General features: G+C 47.0%; 1 protein-coding gene across 1 annotated transcript; it reads left to right on the forward strand.

Moving 5' to 3' along the window:
- Positions 1 to 6,611: 6,611 nt before the first annotated feature.
- Positions 6,612 to 8,049, forward strand: LOC137665373 (homeobox protein HMX1-like). The gene is made up of 2 exons (XM_068404268.1): positions 6,612 to 6,810; positions 7,466 to 8,049. The coding sequence occupies exons 1-2, from the start codon at positions 6,612 to 6,614 to the stop codon at positions 8,047 to 8,049; spliced, it is 783 nt and encodes a 260-aa protein (XP_068260369.1).
- The last annotated feature ends 9,585 nt before the right edge of the window (positions 8,050 to 17,634 follow it).

The following is a 17,634-nucleotide window of genomic DNA, read 5'->3' on the forward strand; positions in this document are numbered from 1 at the left end:
GCGATCTAATTTTTACTGTTTCCTACGCTTTGAATTATTTTTGGAGCAATCTCACGGTTTCTTGTTATGAAATCGATCAGTGAGATGCGGCAGAGCTTCAGCTTTGATACGAAACCTGAGAAGAAGGGTCAGGGGAGGATTATAACCTCTCCGCTGCTTTGGTTTGGTTTTTTTGTTTTTTTTTTCGCTTTGGCCTGAAACACGGCTCTGGGCATCAGCCTGCACAGCTGAAGTCAGGACGCTGCAAGCCTCAAAAACAATAGAGAATGAAATAAATATATATATATATGTATATTCCGGGTTCCTGAGAAAAATGTTAACTTGCCCGGATGCTCGTTTCGAGTTGAGCCCCGTTTCTGAGAGCGTTTTTTTTTGTTTGTTTGTTTTTTTTTTTTTTTTAATTTTTTTTTTAATTGCTCTGAAATCCCTCGTCTCACTCCGGGAGATCTTCACCAGCTGTTTTGTTTGCATATCCGTCAAACACCTGAATTTATTTGGGGCGAAAACTTCTAAAGCCTGGTCCCCGAGCAGTGTAAAAAGGACTGGGAAGCGGCGGGGTTGGGGGTGCCGGTCCCCGGACGGGACCCATCGGCCGCGGGGGCAGCGGCTGGGCTGGACTTCAGGCTTTTAACGCGCTGAGGAGGTGACTTGGGGCGATGTTCCTTCCTTGGGGTCGCAAACACTTGATTTGATACGCTTCAGAGCCTGGCTACCCCTGGAAAAAAGCGGCCAGACCGTTTCCCCCGTTATATCCAGCTCCCCAGATCTCCCAGTGTCACCCACTGGAGTAAAATCCTGACTCAACTACAGTCATATCAGAGTAGATTGTAATCCAACGGGAAACTTTACACGCCTGCCACTCTCCACATGCCTTTTCTTTGGAGTAACATATGAGATTATTATACTTCTGATTCTGCTAAATATTCTTTTCTTGAAGTTAAGGAACTGGCAGGGCTGAATGATCAATTGGATTTTTAAAATGTGTTTTGACATTAGTTTGTTTGTTTTTTAAAGATGTGCTGATTATATCAATAAACAGATTTTTTTTTCATACACTGTATTTGTAACTTATGATCATAGTAAAATATTAAAAGGTACAAGACGTGAATTCATTTAAGAAGTGCTTACTTATGCCTTATTCTGTATATACAGAAAGTGCTTTATAGTGTCTTATTAAAAGTATGTGCTGAAAGTAGGAACATATACACCTCAGGTTTCTTTACCTCGTAACTTTTTAAACGACGCTTTTTATTGTACCTGATGTGCAAGAAATTTCTGCAAGATGCAGAGAAACAGCTAGCAGAAGTCGTAGTCACTGATGAATGTACGTTGACGATTTGAAAGCAAGCAAAAAAAAAAAAAAACAAACTAAACCCCAAGCCCATCCACTGAAATCAGGACAGCAGATTCTTGCAAGTTTTCTTCCCTGTGTATATTCTTTATTAAACAAATCAAAGAGGTAAGAAGTCACGCTTTGTGCTGCTTCTGCAAACAGAATGCTATAAGAAAAATGTTGGCGGACCGTAAAGCTCAAAGTAGTTTCGCAAAGGCTGTTTGCGACATACGGAGGCATACGTTGCTGCTTTATAGATCAAAGTAACCTCAGAATAGCTTTAAAATAAATCCAGTTATACTACAGCTGTAATATTATTATGCAGCATAAATCCTTGTCTGTTGACATTTATTTAATGAATGTTGCTACAACAGCTTAGCTAGATGGCACTCCAGAGGCGAGGCAAAGGAAAACCTTGCCAGACTACTCACAAAGATAACTTGTGTTTATTGGACGCTAATAAAAATAATTAGTGAAAAGATTTATTTTTTTAAGCAAACCAAACGAAAATCAAAATACTATCTGAACTGACCTTCTGAAATAAATTCCTGGTGCACTTGGCGAGAGATGTTATTATTAATTACACTTGAAATGAAAATGATCGATATGCTGAAAAGCACCTTGTTAAATGACTACTTTGCAAATGGTACATTGCTCACCGGCTTAAGATGGCCTATAACTTTTCTCGTAGCCATGAGTCTAAAATATTCATGCAAATCAATACTTGATAAATCTCATAGGTGCGCCCTGGCTCCACTGTTGAACAATATATTTGGATCGATTTTTTTTTTTTTTTCTGTTATACTGCATTATCCCGGAACAGCCTGTCTCTGCCCAGGGAAGGTGCCCGCCGTGGGGGTGCGCGCCCGGCTCTCACCATCGATCGGGAGGAGACTCGCTCCAGGCTCCAGCGGACTCGCAGCACGCAGTGTGCTCGGCCTCAAATCACATCCAGGCAGTTTTCTTACATTTCCCGTCCCATTCCCACTGAATGTAATTTTGCGTCGGATTTCTTCATGTTTCATTTAACTGTCCTGAGTTTCTCAACTCTTCTTACGGATCCTAAGTTTTAATTTCTACGTAGTGAGATACATGAATGTCTGTTAAAAAAGATATTTGTGAAAATATAGTCGTTCGCCTAAAATTTAAAGCTAAGCTTTTCTTTTCTTTTCTTTTCTTTTCTTTTCTTTTCTTTTCTTTTCTTTTCTTTTCTTTTCTTTTCTTTCCTCTCCTCTCCTCTCCTCTCCTCTCCTCTTTAGCAATCCCAGTCTACTGAACAGCCGAGAATTACTAGCTTTATTCGGAAATGCCCTCTAGGATTTTACCGCACGCCTCTCGTATCAAATGCAGAGGTTGCAGGAAGGCGATTTAGCTTGAACTGACCTCAGAGGGAAACAAAAGGTTTCGAAAAGGGATGTTCTGTCCCAGGGTCACAGCCGAGCCAGATCCGCCCGTGTCCCGCACCTCTGGGTTGAAGGAGTCGGCTTGGCGCGCCCAGCTCCCCCGAAAAGCCTATTTTGTGTGTGACACTTGTAGCTGCCTTCCTGTGGGACTCTTGTACTGCCTTCCTGTGGGACTCCAGGGAAAGTTGCTTTCCAGCTAGGGAAACCGTTTTCTCTCCCCTCCCTCCTTGCCTGAGGTGCCCAGCGGAGGTGAGGGATGTCCCCGGCGCAGGTGAGGGATGTCCCCGCCGCCGCGAACCGCTGCCTGCGCGCGGGGGACGGCGGGGGGACCCCGCGGGGATGGGGGAGACCGCAACGACTATCGGCACTTTATACCCAGCTACTGCTGCACCGCAAAATCGAGTTTATTTTCGGGACTCGCAGCGCTAAGGTAGCCAGAGCCGCCTGGTTCTTGTGGAGAACTTTTCAGACAGGGCTGGGACCCGCCGGCCCGGGCTGTGTCCCCGGGGGAGCAGCAGGAAGGCTTGAAGGTCGCTGCTAGGTGCCGGTGTGACCGCAATTATCAGCGTCTTATCTGCAAGGGGACGTGAAATCCAGAGCGGGCTTATTTTACCCTCGAGTACATCGGGGGGTAAAACACGCCCGATTCCGTAAGCCAAGCAAAACCGGACTCTTTGGCGCTTCTCTAGAATCTAATCAGATTTCATTTCCATCAGATTTAGATTTAGAGTAGGAGACTTTTTGTGCTCTGAGCTAAAACGGAAATAAGGACGGGTGATTTCTGGTTAAAAGCTTTCCCAGGTAAAAGGTTTCCACTCAGCATGATGTTAGCTTCTAATACAAGAATATATTAGTGAAAGAAAAAAGGTCCTCTATTCCTGCACTGCTGCTGTGCGGTACTGGCCTCCATGTCACGACACGTCCCAGACGACAGGATTCCTCCCAGATAAAACTCAAATGAAGCGCGGGATTAAAAAGTACCAGTGTCGGAAGATCTCTACCTATTGTAAGGAAAATTGTTGCTTTTAAACGGAGGGGTTATGCACCTTGTCCGACGGCCTTTCGCAGCCCGAGGAGTAAATTGCGATGGTGCGGAGCAGTGCTGCAGGGGATGATCCGCGCTGGACCTTCCTTGGGCAGCGAGACCCCCTTTGCTGGCTCAGCCCCGGGCAGCTGATCCTCGCAGAAAGCCGAGACTAGGGTCAAAGCCGCCCCGTCCCCGTGGCCCCTCTCAGCCGAGACCGTGCCCGGGGCTGCGCTCCCCGCGCCCCGGGAAAGAGGCACTCGGAAAAGCCTCTGACTTTTGGCAAGGTCTCTTGCCCCGCCGCCCCGTCGGACATCGCTGCCCCCAGCAGCTCGGGGCCAAACGCGGGAGGGCGGGGGCTCGGAGGGGTTTGCTGGGGGGCCTGGAGCGGGACCGGGGGACTCCGCCGCCCTCCCCCGCGGCAGCCCCGCTGCAGAGCGCTCTCTCCGTGGGGAAGCACTTTGCAGAAAGTTGTTTGGGTTTTGTAGGATACGTCTTTACCTGTTGGCATGCGGAGCCAACTCTTTACTCCCCCTTAAAGATAAGAGAGACCCTAAGAGAGGGCATGGGGAGCCCCATACGGATCTGCCTTGTAGGATTCGCTGCAAGGGGGACCCTGGAGGTGTGTCTCGCCCTCCCATCCTCTTGTTGCCAGTGAACTGCTTCCAACCTGCCCCAGCGGCTGGGGAGGTCTGGCACTGTAGTGTGCTCCCTCACGGTACAGAGTTTGTCAGGGAACAAAATCGTTTCTGTAAAGCGGCCAAATGGGGCTGGGAAAGGAGGACAGACCTTTCCCGGTGGGGTGTTGCCGGGCCGGGGTCTCCCAGGGCTGGGGATGGACTGCTCGTGGGGCGGAGGGGGCCGTGGTGAACAAAATTAGGAAATAAAACTTATGTCTTCTTCTTCAATTTCCTTCTTATTTTCCGCCTTCTTCAAGTTTTCCTTTTATCTTCCAAGACAATGTCTTCTAGGAAAACACTCCGAGTCAATGCATTTGCTTTTTAAGATGGATTTTTTTGCGGGACTAAACGGGAAATGGTTTGCAGCAAGCACAGAAGTGAGCACCTGGGACGTGCCTCACTCACAGATAGGAAGAGAGGCTGAGACAGGAGCGCAGGGGCAAAGACCGGCCCGACCTGGCATCCAAGTCCCCCATGCTCCAAGTTTTACCACTCACACAGAATATTTCATCTTTTCAGCTGCTTCTTCACATTTTGAAACCACTGTTCCCCGTCCCTTCTCTTGCCCTATCGCGCTCTCTTCATGGGACGCTTCACTCCACCAGAACCACTAGATTGTACAGGAGATTGCAAGACAAACGCAACAAATTGGGCGTTTGGCCAATAAGCATGTTGATGGAAGTGGGATATATATATATATTTTTTTTTTTCGCCTGGTGGAAAATGTACAGCTCTCCAGCAGACAGCTGCATTAAAATCTGAGTGCATTTATAAATTGGAACAAATTTCCATGAAAAAGAGCTGAAACGCTCTCCCAACAAGAAGTGCATTAAAGATCAACACATTCCAAAGCCTTAAGATGCCGTGATTTTAGCTCACGGAATCTTTGGCATCACAATATTTAAGAACCTGTCAGCACTTTTATTGTCAACTCTTTTTCAAGGGCTTCTCGCTTGCCCTCAGAAGTTTTCATGGTGGAAACATTGAAATTCGGACTAAAAGGCGTCTTAAAAACCAGTTGGAAACATTTCCTTGGATTTACACAGGGGCGCAGGCAAGGAGAGGGTTCCCTGCGATACACAGCTGACGGAGGCTCTAACGCAGCTGCACGCCCTGCCTTGAGTAGTGCAAACGGTTTTTAAAACGTTGCAGCGCTGATCACATCGATCCTTCCCCAAGTCCCACAGCATCTCCCACAGCACAGTCGAGGGCTTCTCCATCCTCCAAAAGGCACACCTTGGACGTACTCACACACACGCACACCTGCCAGTGCTTTCTCACAATTCCCATACCAAGTGTAGGATCTCATACAACTTTTAGCTCTTGAAAACTAGAGAAGAGCTCTGCAGACCCACAGGGCTCCTCGGGAGGAAAGGGGCTCCCTTTCTCCCCAAGGGAACTCTGCATACTCGGCCTGAGGGTCTGCAGGTGGAAGACCACAGGGAAGGGACTCGGGCTGTATGAATTACTCTTCCCCAGGGCTCCCCATCCCCTTACAAAGGCATCAATAATCTGCAGCAAATGTCCTCAGCAGACTGTCTGGGGTCGTGCCAGGTGCTGTACAAACACACGGAAGGGTTTCGCCGGCTCCCAGCTTCCCCTTTCCCTCCTGCCCTCTCTCACTGCCAATACTGCTTTTCCTTGTCGCACTCCATCATTCCCCTGCTCTCATTCCCAGTCCTCGCCCTCCATCCTTCTCCTTCACTCCAGAGATCTCCCTCCTGCCATCCCACCTCCTCTCCCCCTTTCCCGTGGGCTCTCTTGGGGCCTGGCTCTGCCTCTCCCCTCGCCCCCAGCAGTGAATGGTCTGGGCAGGGGGGCAGCCAGCCCTGCCCTGCCCCGGCTGCCCAGGGCACCCTTTCGGGGCGCACCTCACCGGTAGCGAGGAAAGGGGCACCTTGACATGCCCCCCCCCATCTCTTCCTCCCCGCTTCCCTCCAGCTCCTGCTCTTTTTCCTTCTTCGCTCCCTCTCTTCCCTGCCGCCTTCCTTCCCTCTCGCCTGCACCGCTCCCCCCGTCCTCAGTCCTTTGGCTCCCTCTAGCTCCATCCCCTCCCTCCGCCGCCCCGACCCCTCCTCCCTCCCCTCCCGACCCATCCTTCCCCCCGCCCCGGCTGCCGCCCTCCCGCCGCAGCCCGTCCTGAGGCGTAGCACGGCTCGGCTCGGCGCGCCATGGTGCAGCTAGGGGCTGGCCACCGAGCCCCACCGCCGGCCCCGGCCGCGCCGCCGGCCTTCAGCATCGACAGCATCCTGCAGCCCGGCCCCCGCCGCCCGTCCCGGGAGCAGGGCAGAGCCCGCTGCGCGCTGCCGGAGGAGGAGGAGGAAGAGGGGCCTACGGAGCAAGACCCCAGTAAAGGCTCCAGCAACTCGGGTACAGAGCCGGCAGACCGCCTCAGGCTGTCTCGCACGGCGGGTCGCAGCCCGGTCCTCACCCAGGCGACGGCCCCGGCCCCGGCCCCGGCCCCGGCCCGCAGCCCGACGGGAGTCTGCCCCGGGCCTCCCCAGAGCCGCCGGGCCGGGGCCGCGCACACGCAGGCATACACACATACACCCGCTCAGACATACACACATACACCCACTCAGACATACACACATACACCCGCTCAGACATACACCCGCGCACCCACGCACACGCAGCCGCGGCGCCCACGCAGCCGGAGGAGGAACCGAATCTCCGCGGACGGCCAGGAGGAGAAGCCACCGGCACACGCACACGCACCGACCTGCTTCCAGGGGCTTTTCCGGGGTGTTTTACCCCCCTCCCCGCCGCCTTGACCGTTTGTGCCGTGTCCAGCAGCCCCTGACTGCTCTGTCATACAGCCGGCAGGGAGATTTCCTTAGATCCTTACTGGAAGCTCCTCACCCTTCTCCTCTTTGGGGGGACTGGGGGGGGTCCGTGGCCAGCTCTCGGCAGCCCCCTCCCCAGGCCTCGGCCCCACTCCCCAGCGCTCAGCCGGGCCGTGCGTGCATGCGGGGCGGGGGCTCGGGCGGCGGCGAGGGGCTGATGCTGTGCTTTGTCGTTGCAGGCAGCGAGCCCCGCCGGCTCCGGGAGGAGGGGACGAGCCGTGGTCTCCTCCCGGAGGCCGAGGGCGGCGGTGTGGGCTCCCGGTTCCCCGCGGAGGGGCTGCGAGACCCCCGGCTGCCGCCGCCGCGGGAGGCCGGGGGCTGCGGCGGCGAGGGCGGCAGGTCGCCGGCGGCGGGCGGCAGGAAGAAGACGCGAACCATCTTCTCCAAGAGCCAGGTCTTCCAGCTGGAGTCCACCTTCGACGTGAAGCGCTACCTGAGCAGCGCCGAGCGGGCCGGGCTGGCCGCCGCGCTGCACCTCACCGAGACCCAGGTGAAGATCTGGTTCCAGAACCGCCGCAACAAGCTCAAGAGACAGATGTCGGCCGAGCCCGAGGGCCCGGGGCCGGCGAAGCCCCCCGGGAAACCGCCGCTCCCCGCCACCTCCGCGGCTCTCTCCTTCCCGGCCCTTTACAAGGACAGCACCCTGCTCAGCCGCTGCTTGCTGCCGCTGCCCTTCCCCATCCTCTACCCGGGCAGCGCCATCCCCTACCTTTGCCTCCCCGCGCCGGGCAAACACTTCAGCCTGCTGGAGGGGGACGTATAGCCTCTCCCTCCGGCCCCCGACCTTACTCTTGCCGGGGGCCGCCCCGATGTTATTTATGGCCCCGCCGTGTCGGTGGGGTGTCCGCCTTCGCCGCAGCCGGCGGCAGCCGCCCCCCGATCCACGGAGCGGCCGCTCGGGCTCCCCCCACCCGTGTCCATGAGCCGTCGACACGTTGTTAAAGCTTCAAAGGGCGCTGCCAGCCCGCCCTCGCTCTTGCAGCGCTTTTTCTCTGGTCAGGACGGAGGAGATAACACGGAGCCACCAAAGAAACTGGGGTGTGTTCTGCCTCCCTCCCTCCCGAATTATCCCGTGCCCATATTTCAGGGGAGCCGATGCTCTGCCTCAGCCCACGGGGACCGTGTCCCCGCATCCACCCGAACGCCGTGGCCGTCGCTGTACCGTGAATCGAGTCACCTTCAACACAGCTTGCTAAAAGCGAGGGCAGCGTTGCGCTCCTCTGTCTCAAACTCTCTCCTATCCCTCATGTTAACTTTTCCCCACCTTTGACATTATCAATATGTAGACACCTTTCCTCAGATCTGGTTCGTAAACCATGACTTCTTGGAAATTTTTTTCACCTCCCGAAAAAATCCAAGCTCTCTCTCACACTTTCTGTGCTAACTGGTTCTCAAACTGTGGCTCGTCTGATGTTTTTGCAGAGCAAGACAAGCTGTCTCCCATATTTCTTTTGCTAACCCCGCCCCCCGAAATCTCGTGGGAAAATTTTATCTGCTATCCTAGAGTAAAGAAGTGTCATTTTTTTTTTTTTTCATAGAATTCCAAACGCATTTGTCATCCTTCGGTTTCCAAGTTCACACGTTTTATATTCAAAGGTTGGAAATAAACCTTTTCGGAAAGCTGAAATGCATGCCGTTTCAATACCGTTACTATTAGGCAGTACCAAACGAAAGATATTTCCTAGAGTGCATAGATGGGTTTTATTTTAGAAATAAAGGTTAAAAACACAGTCGTGGCATTACGAAATTTACACGTAAGTGCGAAAAAAAGGGAACTTGTCGAGCTTCCCAGTGGGAAAAAAAGCGATAGGTGTTTGGGTTAGATAAACACGGTTTTTCTTTCCTTTCCCTACTCTTCTTCCATTTGTCTTTCCGTGAGCAATTAACAGAGATGTGCCACGAACCTCCGTGCAGATGCGTGGGCCAGCCCGGCGAGGAGACCCCGGCGCAAGCGGGAGCCCCGCGGCTCGAAGCCGCTGTGGTTATTTACCTCCCAGCCGGGAAAGTGTCGCTGCAGGGACTGTCGCGGGTGTCGTGCAGCCGGGGAGCCGGTGCCAACGCGGTCCCTGCACCGGCCGAGAGCTGAGGAGCGGCTCCGACGGCTGTGGGAGGTTTTCTCACGGTTGTGATGAGCAGGGAGTGTTGTTTGACTTCTCCTCTAGCTTTTTAATCGTTCTCTAATTAGCGTCAAGTAGCAAAAGGAGTCTCACAGGGTGCCCTTTCTCTGGAAAAAAATACCATCGAGGTTGTTGCAAGGGTAGTATAACGCAGTGGACACGCTGAAGAGGACCTGACGGCTGCGCTTCGCAGCTCAGGATCCCCCAAACTGCCTCTCCCGCGAAGGTGTAGCCGAAGAATTAACGTTTGGGGTAGACACAACCGACTCCTCTTTTCTGATCTGACTTTATAATGATAATTCAAGGAATTAAGATCTGAGTCCGCGAGTTGCTCCGTGGCTAAAAACATTTGGAGACATATATAAGCGATGACATTCTTATTTCCGAGGATGACGTGATACGGTTCGTGTATGACTATTTTTCCCACAACTGATGATCTATATCGGAACCTCCCGTTGGTTGTTACTTCTAGTATTTCCGATGTCGGTACACCCTTACTTGATTTCTGCCAGGAGATTAATCAATACTGGTAGAGGCAAATCCGGCGTTTTCCAAATCTCTAGCCATGGAAGTTTGACCAGATGCAGCAGCTATACACTAAGGTCCCTTTATTTGAGTCTTTAATATGGAACTAAAATTCATTTAAAGAAACTGCCCTTCCACATAACTACAGCCTCAGATGTCTCTGTGGAGAAAGATAATTGTATAAGAAGTCGCTATTCGGCAATTAATTTACTTTTCACCGCATTTATCAAACCATTTGCAGTCTTATTTTTCTCTCTGTTTTGTCAATTTGCCATCCGAATTGTTTCTGGAGTTACAGAGGCAACTGAAAGAAAACACGGACCTAAAACCCGGAGCGAGTTGTTTTACAATAAAATCAACAGAAAGATCTTCTGCATGCCGGAGTTCCAGCGCATAGCCCGATTTTACAACTTGCTGCCTACCAACTCCAAAGCTACTATCGTTAGGAGTTAATGTTGCCATCGGTGGATGCCTGAAACACCCGGGTACCTGGAGAAAGTAAATAACCACCCCGAAATACTCCTCCCCCGTCAAAATATAACTGCTGGTATTGAGATCATCGGCCAAAAATATTAACCAAACTGTTGCTACTCAGTGTAGTGGCAACGCGGCTTTCTCTGAAGAAAACCAAGTTCATGATGTATCAGCATTCCCAGCTGAGCAGTTAATGCTGATCACGCTGAATATTACTGACATTTCTTTTAAAACCTAAACCAACTACATTTGCAATTATAAATCATTCCTTACTGTTTCAGGAGATTGCTATCAGCTACCATACAGCAGGAGATTAGTACTGGCTAGCCTGTTGATGGGGCACTTTAAAAACGAAACAAACTGCAACAAAACTAAACAAAAAAAACCCACCTCTGTAAGAGCTTGCAAACGGTTTGAGAAAAAAAAAAAAAGAAAAGAACAAAAAACCCAAAACTCAAACAGTGCTAGAACTGATTAGTTGCTGGAACTGAGATTTAAAAAGGTGCTGTTAAGGTTTGACACGATGAAAAGAGATAGTGCAGCTGGGTGAAAAGGGAATGGAAGACCTGATGTGCTTCCATATTGAAGGGATTCTCTATTAAAAACTCATATAGAGTGCTGGATTTTTTTTTTTTCTCCTTAGAAAAATAGCTAGAGGCCCTACCTGTGCTAGGAGAGTCCTTGTGTAAGGCATGGCACATACGTAATGACAGTCTGCCCCAGAATACTCTATACATTGAGTAGAAAAGAAAGATATGGCTAAGACCTGGCTCCTGAACCTTCCAAAAGAAGGATCATAATCAAACACAACCTTTCTCAACAGGAAAATGTATTTGAAAAGCAGTTGGATGCATACATAAATGCATTGTTCATCAAAGAGTGCAATACAAGGGCTTAAAAAAGCCACTCCATCTCTGTCTCCTCTATCTCTTCATAAAAGCTCCACATGGCTGATCCTAAGTGCAGTAGCTCCAGGAAACTTGATTTTCATCTCACCTGTGATGTTGTACAATACCCTGGGATTAGGATGATCAATCACACTGCTACATGTGGCAGGTTTTCTTGTTCAAGAGCATGCTGAGAATTAGAAGATCCAATTATTTGTGCTGGAGAGTAAGTCTTCTCGCTTATCTGCTCTCTCGGAAGGTTTTGAAAAACTCCCCCCAGACTGATTTCCCCCTGGAGTCTCCTCATCACAAAGCTGAGCCAGGCACTTGCTGCTGTTTTGTTCTCCCTTGCTGTTCTCTAATCACTGTGTACACAGGCATCTTTATGGACCAGCACAAGGATGTTGTGCCAGCCCTTCTTGTCATCTCCCCTGCTATTTGGTCTTCTGCTCCTAGTCAGGCTGGTGCTTACCTCGACAACGTGAGGGAAGGTATGGTACAGACTATAGAGAGAAAAGTTACTCAGCATAGCTCTTTGGCCTTACCAAGGGCTTGATCTAGAGTACAGAAAACTCTCCTGCTTTTTCTCCCCTACTCCTGGATTTATTATTTTTTTATCTTTTTTATTTGGTTAACCTGAAATGGTAGCTTGTTTTTCTTTCATTTTTTAAGGAAAGGATTGAACTTACTACACCTTTTGTATGTTCATAAGCAGAAGTAGGGCTTCATCTTCCTAGAGGAACACTTACAGCATTACCCCAAAACATAGTAATCTCTCATGTTCTACAAGAAAGCCACCACAGATTTACACTACTGGAATTAGGCAGAGAAGGAAGAGTCATAGCCTTACCTGCTAGGGAAGACTCATTTGAATCTAGGCAAGATTAATCAAATTTAAGGAAGATAAGAATTCATCACAGCATCACAGGAAAGGTACAATGTTAATCATCCAAAATCCTCATGAACAAGTGTCTCCATTTAGCCTGCACCCAGGACTAAACAATAACCTGTTGTTCTATCACCCAATGTCCCCTCCCTAATAGAGAAAGGGAATTGGGAAAAGGAGGGAGACTCATAGATTGAAACTTAAACAGATTTAATAAAATAAGAAACCCAAGATCAATACTAATACAAAAGACGCAAAATTATACTTAACCTGTAGAGTGGTAGCAAGTCTCTCCAGGGCTAGTAACCCGTGAGAAGACAGAAGAAGTAGACAGATAGAGATTAAAACAGAGAAAAGAGCCTCCTCTTTCCAGGAAGATTTCCAATTTATAGTGAAGGTGATGTTAATGTTATAGAATACACCTGTGGGCCAGCCTGGGTCACCTGCCCTGGCTTTCACTGCTGATGGCCTTGATCACCTTGGCACAGCTGGCCACAAACTGAAACAAAATGTAACAGATAATTGATTCTATAATTTTATCCCCATGAAACCAGGACAACAAGAAAACATTAGTTTGGAGGGATACACAGTAAAAATGCTTTCTGTGCATCTTCTGTAAAGCGGAGGTCCAGCTGTACTTTTTTTTGAAAAGCCATTAGTCCCTCTTCTCTGCCTCGTCGTGTCAATGTGTGTAGTGGGCTCATTTTGCAGGTTAAACTTGGGCTGGGCCTGGTTCTGCTTTCCCTTACAAACACAAGATTAGAAGGCAAGGATGTGACCTCTAGAATATGTTTGACTTAAAGCTGAATTTGTCAGATTGAGCCCTTAGGATATTTTCCTTCTTAAAGTATGTGAAATAGTAACATCCTCATAGTTATGATATGAAATAGTAACCATATTGAAAAAATGAGGTATGGATTTACTGGAGAGGCTTGGAAAAGGGTGAAGCTTATTGCTCCAAGCATCTACATTTCCCTTGACAGTGATGTTGAACAGGCTCTTGCATCATGAGATGTGATTGCCGACTAGTTCATCTGCCACTTTAAAGTAAAGATCATAACTAAATTGTTTAAAACAAAACCCTGGAAACTGTCTATTACTAAAAATAAGGGCCACCAAACAGTATAGTATCAGGAATATTTATCTTGGGTCCCATTCTGTGTCATAGTACCTGGGAAATGCTCTGCCCCTAAAAGCAGGAAGCCTTTTATTTCAGAGAAGAATTTAACTCTAGAGAAGACAGTGTGTTCTGGAATGGGAAATGGTGATTGCAATATAACCAGTGCACAGAGGGGAAAATCATATCTGCCTCTTCTCTGCTCTCTACAAGTCAATTACCTTGGTACTGTTCTTCCTATAAAATCCAACAGAGACCAGAAAACGTTACCAGACATTCTAAGAAAACTGAAAAGTAAAGACATTTCCAGTGTGAAACAGCACAACATTCCCAGCTGTATCATCAAAATCAAGTTATTTTGCACAAAAAGCAATGGAGAATATACAAGCAGAGTGTCCTGGTTTTTCAGGGATGAAATTTATCGAATCACTTTTCTGTTACATTTTGTTTCAGTTTGCGGCCAGCTGTGTCATGGTGATCAAGGCCATCAGCAGTGAGAGCCAGGGCAGGTGACCCAGGCTGGCCCACAGGTGTATTCTATAACATTAACGTCACCTTCACTATAAATTGGAAATCTTCCTGGAAAGAGGAGGCTCTTTGCTATGTTTTAATCTCTATTTGTCTACTTCTCCTGTCTTCTCAATGGTTGGGGAGGTGACATGGGGTGATAGAACAACTGCTTATTGTTTAGCACTGGGTGGGGGCTAAATGGAGACACAGAGAAAGTCTGCAAGGTCAGAAAATCTGCAGTAACCTAGAATGTACAAAGCAGGGCAGGAAGACACAGATATGCCTGAAGAGGATTCTAAAAAGGGCTGAAGCATGGCAGTGGATAACAGATTTTCAAGTAAAAATTTTGTGTCCAGATGTGAGCTTTTTAAGACCTAGTGGACAACCTAGGCTACTTTTACAAGCAAGTATGTGGTCAGAGGGTCAGGAGCCATATCTGGAGTCAGCAACCCAATGTACTAGGTACAAATCACAAGTATACCAGGACAATTAGATCTTGTCTCAGACCAGAATCAGTAGGTGGGTTTGAGGACAAAGGCAGCGGCAGAGCTTTGGGTAAAGGTCTTGCTGTATAGCCCCATGTCTGGATTTCAGTTCTCCACAGTCTACTTTGGTCATGTGTGTCCTTTGGGACAGGGATGTCTGAGTTGGTCTGGTTGAAGTAGAAGCCACACTAGTTTGGTCAAAGCTTTTTCATCAGGTGTTTGCGAATCGTCATACAGGAAGAAATGACACCTTATTAAGCAACAGATACTTTCCCACAGTTTTGATTTTTTCATTAATTTCATACTCAGATTTACAGAGGTCAGAAGTATGACCTTTATGAAGGATGCACCCATATGAAAGAACAACTGGGGAAGTTCTTATTAATGGTCGTCTTCTGTGTTGGATTTACAGCATGGCCCTTCTCAAGTAGGGATGGCATCCTAGCAATTGATGAAGATCAACACTTGATTGAATCTGCATCAGCTTTCATCCCGGTTCTCCTCCCCAAATCTTCTAGATCCAGCTCTCCCTTTCTTTCAATGGCCAGCTATAGGGTAGCTACAGGAACCTCTGTTCAGCCTGTAGATTTTCTCTAGGAACATTTCAGAGTTTTATTTGTGACCACCAGTGAGGAAAGCAAAGCTACCCACACAGCCAACACAACTGGAAAGTTTGGTGTGAAATCTAGTTCTTTCTAAGCATCATGAATGAATATTTCACTGAAAAACAATCCCTATATGCAATTATTATGCCTTTTTAAAGTAACACTGATATTCAAATCAGAAAGGAGATTTGGCTACCAGCTAACCATAATGTTCTCTGAGTTCCAGACCTATATGAGATATATATCAAGACTACACTCACTATGAAACATATACTTCCTTAAGTTACTGCTGACAACATAAACATTCCCTATTTCTCATTTTTTTTTAAATAAGTGACAATTTTAGATCTATTTTGCAAATAAACAGCTGGGACTCATGGACCAATGTCTTTTATTCTTTCCTTGGGGTTGCAGCGTCTACTGAACCCTTCACTGTCTGTTACTGAGTTGCAGTGAATCCTTGGTGTGAACAGATAAAGATCTGAACATCCCCATGTTCTTCCATGCTCCCTGAGATTTACAGTATCTGTACACTGATTCCTAGTCATCAGCTGAGTAAAATAAATGATTCTCACGTATTTTCAGACATGTTTATATGTGTTTTAGCAGATAATGGGACACTGAAAAATGCTAAGTTGCTAAAAAAGTTTTATTTATAGCAGTCTCTAACATTTTGTACATGTAGGATTGTTTGACAACTTCTCTGACGCATACAGTGACATAACACTCGCTCTGTCTTTTTGTACAGCACAAGTGAAGCAATCTGGAGCTGTTATGGTATATTACTGTGTAATTTCAATGTTTGCTTAGAGAGTCATTAAAGTGAAATTATAGATGCAAAGAACTCTAATTACTCTGTAGGAAATGTTATGTGGTAGGATGTGCATGTGTTTTTAAAACAGCCTGTAATTTGTGGATTTGTAACTAAATATCTGCATTCAATTTCCATTATTAGATAATTACTTCACATATGTATCTGCTTCCCCAGACTCCTAAACCTGACTTTTTAATGGATAAGGAGAATGGCACTAGTTTATATATCTTTGCGTCAACAAGCTTTTAATAACTATGTGGTAAAAGTTGTCAAATTGAGATCCAGGCAAAATAGATGAAAAAATAGCAGCCAAATTACAAAAGTGGTATACTTAGCATTGTGAATTTACAGATTGTGTCATGAAATCTATGAAATTGTACCTGGAAAATAAATTTATATCTTCTTATTAAGGAGCTCACAGAACTAAAACACATCAAGCAACAACTGTTCCTTAATATTTCCATGATGTTATTTTGTTAGATTAATTTTATCCTAAAAGAATAATTATTTTCTTGAAAAGAAGATTTCTGATTTAGAAATGAAAAATTGTTTGAAAATAGCAACTCAGTTATTAAGACGAATCCCATCTATTATGAAGTCTCCCAATAACAGAAACTCGATCTCTCAGTCGTTTCTGTCTCAAAAGGCAGAGAATCTATAAGGATTGCTATCAGAAATAGCAGATGGCTGATACGGTTAGGACATCAGTCCCCTTTGCCATGTCATTAGACTCTGATCTAAATCAATGGGGAAATGTCCCTAATATGTCTACTTGTCCCTTCATTGTATAATCTTTTGCCCTAGGTCAGATGCCAGGATCAATGGATTCTCATGTTTTCCATTGAATTCACTGACTTCTTATTATGAAGGGGCTACTTAGGACCGTGACAGTAATAGCAGGAGACTGCACTTGATGAACTGAAAGCGCCTTCCACCATAAGCTTGGTTGGGGATTACTGTAAGCAAACACCAAGAAACATTGTAAGTGAAAGCAATGTGGGGAGAGGCTCTGGGAGCTTCTGAAAGGCACGCTTTTGTAAACATATGGCTTTTCACTCCTGTTTTGGTGAAGCGCTACTGTCAGACTTGATTAGATTACTCTAACCCTCACAGATCTGCTTGGAAGCTGAGGAACACTTCTAGTAAACTCATGGGGGCATGATACCAAAGTAAGTCAAGTGACTTGGAAAGAGTCTCTTTTGATGAGGTCTTTTCTGAAAGAGAATCTGGGTGCTCCTCTCAATAAAAATTGTAAGAAAACCATGGCTTAATTTACTGGAGGCAAGACCTGAGGATGTGTCATACATCAGGCTCTTAGAAACGGCTAAAGAAAATGAGAAGTTCTTGTGAAAGGCTACGTGCGCTCATTTTCCATTCCTGTTTTTGCTTTCTGCTACGAGGCCCAGAGGAATATACTGTTTATATTCTCAGATTGTTCCAAGGTCTTTTTTTATGGACATGCAAGAAATTACAGTGAAATGTCAGATTCACAGATCGAACGTAACACTCTCCCGATATGAATTAAATGAAGGAGCATGGCCTTATCTTCAGCAGACTTTGTAGGTCAAGCCCTTTTCCAGTGTCAGACAACTTCAACTTTGCAAAGATTAAAATTAACATAACAATACATAGGTCTCTGAAATGGAGTTGAGTGTCATTCCTAAATAGAATATATATGGCTTTTGGCTATGTTTGAGAGTATGTACATTCCAGTTCAGTTTTTAATGAAATTAATAATTGCACCTGGCACCACCGTTTTCTAGTGGTGGTGGAACAGATCTATAATTGCAATTATTCTCCTCCTGGGTGATTTAGTTCAACTCCCTGCATCATGCAGGATATTCTCCTACATTATTTCTACTACTTATCTAATCTATTATTGAATAGTTCTGGTGATGGTGCCTCAATTACCTCCATTACCTCTCTCA

The sequence above is a fragment of the Nyctibius grandis genome, chromosome 6, assembly GCF_013368605.1.
Source record: "Nyctibius grandis isolate bNycGra1 chromosome 6, bNycGra1.pri, whole genome shotgun sequence".
In the NCBI taxonomy this organism is placed as follows: domain Eukaryota; kingdom Metazoa; phylum Chordata; class Aves; order Nyctibiiformes; family Nyctibiidae; genus Nyctibius; species Nyctibius grandis.

What these genes read in the sequence shown, in the direction of transcription:
- LOC137665373 (XM_068404268.1), top strand. Translation starts at nt 6,612, where the DNA reads ATGGTGCAGCTAGGGGCTGGCCACCGAGCCCCACCGCCGGCCCCGGCC. An exon ending in TAAAGGCTCCAGCAACTCGG is followed by an intron (nt 6,811 to 7,465) that starts GTACAGAGCCGG and finishes TTGTCGTTGCAG; the next exon opens with GCAGCGAGCCCCGCCGGCTC.